The 5,397-nt window shown below is 44.9% G+C and overlaps 2 protein-coding genes across 6 annotated transcripts in view; one reads left to right on the top strand and one right to left on the bottom strand.

Annotated features, from left to right (window-relative positions):
• Positions 1-3,163, bottom strand: part of CCDC22 (coiled-coil domain containing 22) — a 12,315-nt gene extending 9,152 nt beyond the window's left edge. For both annotated transcript variants that reach the window (XM_003799665.2, XM_023519042.1), the window contains exons 1-2: positions 2,988-3,163; positions 1,781-1,958 (exon numbers count right to left, since the gene is read on the bottom strand). In XM_003799665.2, coding sequence (XP_003799713.1) covers positions 1,781-1,958; positions 2,988-3,037 — 228 coding nt within the window. In that variant the 5' untranslated portion in view covers positions 3,038-3,163. The remainder of the gene's footprint in view (positions 1-1,780; positions 1,959-2,987) is intronic.
• A 1,135-nt stretch (positions 3,164-4,298) lies between these two features.
• The window catches only part of CACNA1F (calcium voltage-gated channel subunit alpha1 F), a 25,634-nt gene continuing 24,535 nt past the window's right edge, over positions 4,299-5,397 (top strand). For 2 of the 4 annotated variants that reach the window (XM_003799664.1, XM_003799663.1), the window contains exon 1: positions 4,299-4,379. In XM_003799664.1, the coding sequence (XP_003799712.1) occupies positions 4,355-4,379 (25 nt within the window). In that variant the 5' untranslated portion in view covers positions 4,299-4,354. The remainder of the gene's footprint in view (positions 4,380-5,397) is intronic. The other 2 variants (XM_012811274.1, XM_012811273.1) reach the window with 1 other exon arrangement.

Genomic DNA, 5,397 nt, shown 5'->3' with positions numbered 1-5,397 from the left:
AAGTTTTCACTGTACTTTTGCTATTGTCCCTCTATCACTATATATACTTACGGGGTATGTTGGAAGTGTTTATATTCACTATATGTAGCCACAGGTTGGTGGAATGCAAGCAGCCAGATTCAGTCTATCCAATAATAGTAATACCATGTACACAAAGCTTACTACATCCAGCAGCATTTCATATATTCACTCATGTTTAATCTTCACAGCAACCCTATGTGGTAGGGGCAATTCTTGCACCCATTTTATACACGTGGAAACTTGGACTCAACAAGGTTTAAGGGGCCAGGCATAGTGGCTCACCCCTGTAATTCCAGCACTTTGGGAGGCTGAGGTGAGAAGATCACTTGAGGCCAGGAGTTTGAGACCAGCCTGAGCAACATAGTGAAACCTCAACTCTACAAAAAACTTTTTAAAAATTAGCTGGACATGGTGCTGCACACTTGTAGTCTCAGCCACTCAAGAGGCTGAGGCAGGAGGATCACTTGAAGCCAGGAGTTCCAGGTTGCTGTGAGCTATGACTACACCACTGCACTCCAGCCTGGGCAACAAAGCAAGACCCTGTCTCTAAAAAGAAAAGAAAAAAAAAGTCAAGAGATTGGCCCCCATAACATGTCTATGTCTTGAGTTACTCTAAAATTAAAAAGCGAGTGCTCACTTCAGCAGCACATATACTAAAATTAAAAAGAGAGAGGCCAAGCATGGTGGCTCACACCTATAATCCTAGCACTCTGGGGAGGCCAACGTGGATAGATTGATTGAGCTCAGGAGTTCGAGACTAGCCTAAGTAAGAGTGAGAACCCTTCTCTCCTAAAAATAGAAAAACTGGCTTGGCCCCCGTAGCTCAGTGAGTAGGGCACCAGCCACATACACCTAGGCTGGCAGGTTCAAGCCCCACCTGAGCCTGCTAAACAACAATGACAACTGCAATCAAAAAACAGCCAGGCATTGTGGTGGATGTCTATGTCCCTGCTACTCAGGAGGCTAAGGCAAGAGAATTGCTTAAGCCCAAGAGTTTGAGGGTTGCTGTGAGCTGTGACGCCAGACACTACCAAGGGCAACATAGTGAGACTCTGTCTCAAAAAAAAAAAAAAATAGAAAAACTAGCTGGGCATGGGGGCTGGTGCCTGTAGTCCCAGCTACTCAGGAGCCTGAGGCAGGAGGATCACTTGAGCCCAGGAGTTTGAGGTTGAGCTATGACGCTGTGGCACTCTACCCAAGGCAACAGAGTGAAACTGTCTCAAAAAATGAAAAATTAAATGAAACTGAAATGAAATGAAATAAAATAAAAATAAAAAAGAGAGAGAGACCGGCTCAACGTTGCAGAGCAGGTGAGCCAGGAAGAGTGGCATTACTTGGAGCTCTTAAAGATAATAACTGGACACAGATCTGTACTGGGAAAGGTAAGTGCTTCATCAAAAAGGTGCTTTTTTTATCTATCATAGAGATATCTTTGGAGGTGTTCTCAAGAGTGGCAGGATGTGTGAATGCCATCAGGGTAATGCAGCAGAGACACTCTTAGAAGCATACCTTCCTTTGGGTAGCCATCCCTCCCTCAACTCCATAGGATCCATAAGCAACCAATCAGTATCCTATAGGGATGATCATGTGATCCAAGCTCAGCCAATCAGAGCACACAGTGATTAGTTTACGAGTGAGCATTGTGACCCAAGCAGGGCCTTTTCTGGAACTAGACAAGAATTTCAAAGGGGCTTGGTTACTTGGTGAAAGAGGAAGGAAGGAAGGAAGAGGATGTGTGAATTGAAAGGAGGGTACTCACCATGCAGGCCTGAGCCAGGCTCATGGCCAGCCGAAACCGGGCAGACATGGCAAGAGGCAGCAGAGGGCTGAGGCCAGAGCCCACAGCAGGGTTGATCACGCGCAGGCAGCGGACCACAGCCTCTACAACCAGCTCAGTGGTGAAGGCTCGCAAGGTCTGTACGTCTGGAGGAACTTCCCTGAAGAAGAAGGGGCTAGCTTGACATGAGGAGTAGTCAGGAAACAGCGATGAGGCTGAGCCATGCAGCCTTTTGGAAGCACTACCAAGGTTGGAGTAGGGAAGACACCACAATCTTGAGAAAGAGTGTGGGTGTTGGTGACTATGACTTCCATTTGGAAAACTAAAAACTAGTGAAATCCTCAGGTCCTGACACTTTGGTATAGGAGAATGATGGACAGAAGGGACCTGCGTTCAGAAAAATCTCAAATTTCTGGGGTCCGGGAAGGTGAAGGGGCCCAGGTGTCATGGTATCTGTGTTTCTGGGTCCCCAGTTATCAAGTTCTGTGTATATACGAGATCCCTAGATATCGAACTGCTACAGTTTTGAGAACAATAGATTTTGGAAGGCTGGGGCTTTCAGGAGTTCCAAATGTGAGGGTCCCTGAGTGTCAAGATCCTTTGATATCAAGATCTCCTAGTTTTAAGAGCAACACAAAAATCAATATCCCTAAGATGCTGTTGGCAACCTAGGTTTTTAGAGCCCCAGAACAGAGAAGTCTTAAGTGCTGATGTTACAAAATTTTAGGGTCCTGGGGCTTTAAAAGCCCCAGATGTTTGGGAAACTGGAGTTTGAAGGTTCTCAAGCATCCAGTCCTGTGGATTTTGGAGTCCCCGAGTGCCAGGTTCCTGAGTTTAAAGTTCCCTGGTTTTCAGGGTACAGGTGTCTTAAGGTCTCCAGATATCAGGGTCCCAGAGTATCAATGTCATGATCCCCAGATTTCAGGGTCCTGGAACTTGAGGATCCAAGGTCGGAAGGTCTCAGGGTGTGAGTCTCAGAGTTCTGGGCTTACCAAATGTCGGGGTCAAAAGATTTGAGAAGCCCCTGCCGTCGGAGTGCTTGAGTATAAGGGGATGAAGGTCTTAGGGTCCTGGAAGTTGGAGCCCTGAATATAAAGGTCCCAGGTTTTAAGGTTCCCGGGTAACGGGGTCCTGGATTGTGGAGTCCCGGATGTGGACATTTTGGGGTAGACGGGGGCTCTGTCCTTACGTGCCGGCCTGGCGCAGGGAATGGATGAGGATTCGATCCGCTTCCTCCATAGTGGAGCCGTGTCGGAATCTGGAGCTGGGTCCAGGGCCGGGTCGGAGAAAGTGGGGCACAGCGGTTGAAAACCTGCTCCGCGCTCACCGTCCACAGTGTGTCGCGGGTGGTGCTGGGAGAGCTGGGAAGTGTAGTTTTGTGAGCGAGTGAAGCACACCCGGATACCGGTGTGAGAGCACTGAGAGATTGAGCGCTCAGTGGCTACTGGGAGTTGTAGTTCTTCCACTTGCTGACCCTGGACTCTTCCGAGGAGAAAAGGAATGGGGTGGGAGACAGAGAGGCACTAATTGATTTATTCCTTTAAGGTGACATTCTCTTAGAGGCTGTAAAAGTATACAAGTTAAGGGCAGGGTTTTAGCACAAAGCGACTGCTTCCCTGTGTCTTCGTTTCCTCATCTGTAAAATGGAACTACTGGCAGTATTTGCTTCCTGGGATAAAAATAGAATTAATTTATGCAAAGTACATTGTACTATGTGCCAGACACATAATACAGTAAGAAAGCTATATAAATTATAGATCCTCATATTCATACATTGAATAAACGCTGTGATTCGCTATACATATTTATGTGTACACTCCAAAGAATAATTACGCAGCAAATATCTATGTAATCACCAGTTATTGAAAAGCCCAATTTATCTCCACTACTTAGCGTCAATGTTTGTCATAAACCACGTGTACCTTTATGAGACTTAGTTTCGGAACTCCATTCTGTTTTTAATTACCATAGCTTTACAACAAGCTTTGACAGATGCAGCAAATCATCCCATCCTGTTCTTAAACTATTTTGGCTTTTTTCGGGTTTCCTTTGTACGTTGATAAACTTTTGGGAATCAGTTTGTCAAATTCCAGAGAAAATAATCTTTTGAGATTTTGTCTGGGATTGCACTGAATCTCTAAGTCACTTTAGGAAAAAATGACATCTTCACAACATTGAATATTTCAGTCAGTATATATTTATTTACTCTTCTTTGATATTTTATGATATCTAATGATATCTAATCATCTTTTTTCCTTGGAGATATTGTACATATGTTAGATTTTTTCCTACATACTTCAAATTCCAGATACTGTTCGAAAATTACATCATTTTTCTTATTTTAGTTTCTGACTGTTCAGTGCAGGTGTATATCTGGTAAACATTTTATCAATGCCTTTTCTGTTGCCAGGCACTGGGCTACAAACATCCCATTTATGCACCTGTTTACCCTCCCATCTGACTGTGTTATTGCTCCGCCCTGTGACCTTAATCCCTCTAAAGCTGGGGGAAGAGACAGGAGCTGAGTGCAGATGGCCCTTCAATCTCCAAAGGAAGATGTCGGAATCTGAAGGCAAGAAAGGTGAGAGCTGCCTTCCACCCTTATAGACCCTTGGAGTGAGCCTGGGTTCTGCTCCACCCTCAGCCCTTTTGACCCACCCACTACCCATCCAGATCCCACCCCAGAGAGCCTTCTGGGGACCAGAAACACATTGCCTCTCTCCTATCCCGGCCATCCTCAAACATAGCCTCTCCACCACCTAAGTTGTTGATGTTCAGCCTGACCCAGACACTGCCTCTCATGGCCTCCCAGCCCCATCCATGGCCCTTAGTTACAAAAAGAAACCCAACCTCAAACCTAGCCCTGACCCCAATCCTAGTACCTACCCCAACCCTGTGTCCAAAGTCAGCCCTGATCTGAATCTTAACACAAATATTATCAACCAAAAGGCAAATCTCTATTAGAGTCCAAACCTCAACCTGGATACAGACATTACTATGAGCTCTAAAGTCACCTAACCTCAACCTCAACTTTTGAATATCAATTCAAATGTTAATGAATGTGGTCTCTGACTTTTCAGAAAGTTCACAGACCCTATTAAAAAAACAAAACAAAATATACATAGAGAGACAACATACACTTGATTGAGGTAGTAACCTATGAGGGCTATGAAACAAGGCTACCTGGGTTTGACCCCCAGTTCAGCCACTTCGAGTCACTTAACCTTTTTGCCTCAATTTTCTCATCTGCAAAATAGGAATAATACTATATTCCAGGCATTCTTTTGAATACTGAACTCATTTAATGTTCACATCATATACTTTAGGTAGTCTTATCGTCATCCTCATATAGACAAGGAAATTAAGGCTCAAAGAGATTACCTAATTTGCCCAAGGCAACACACAGCTGCCAAGTGGTAGAGTCAGAATTTAAACTTAGCTTGTATCCTCCAAAATTGGGGATCTTAATCAGGCCAACCTATTGCCCCTCCAGGGCTGAAACAAGACCGTGAGAAAGGAAATGCTCTTCACTGAAAATCCCAATTCAAATCCCAACTCCCCCTCAAAACTCAACAACAGCCCTAACATTGATCCCAATT

Source organism: Otolemur garnettii, unplaced genomic scaffold (genome assembly GCF_000181295.1).
Source record: "Otolemur garnettii isolate 467f Iridium unplaced genomic scaffold, OtoGar3 scaffold00153, whole genome shotgun sequence".
Lineage (NCBI taxonomy): Eukaryota > Metazoa > Chordata > Mammalia > Primates > Galagidae > Otolemur > Otolemur garnettii.
The sequence above is the reverse complement of the archived record's forward strand: the minus strand, read 5'-3'. Positions and strand labels throughout refer to the sequence as shown.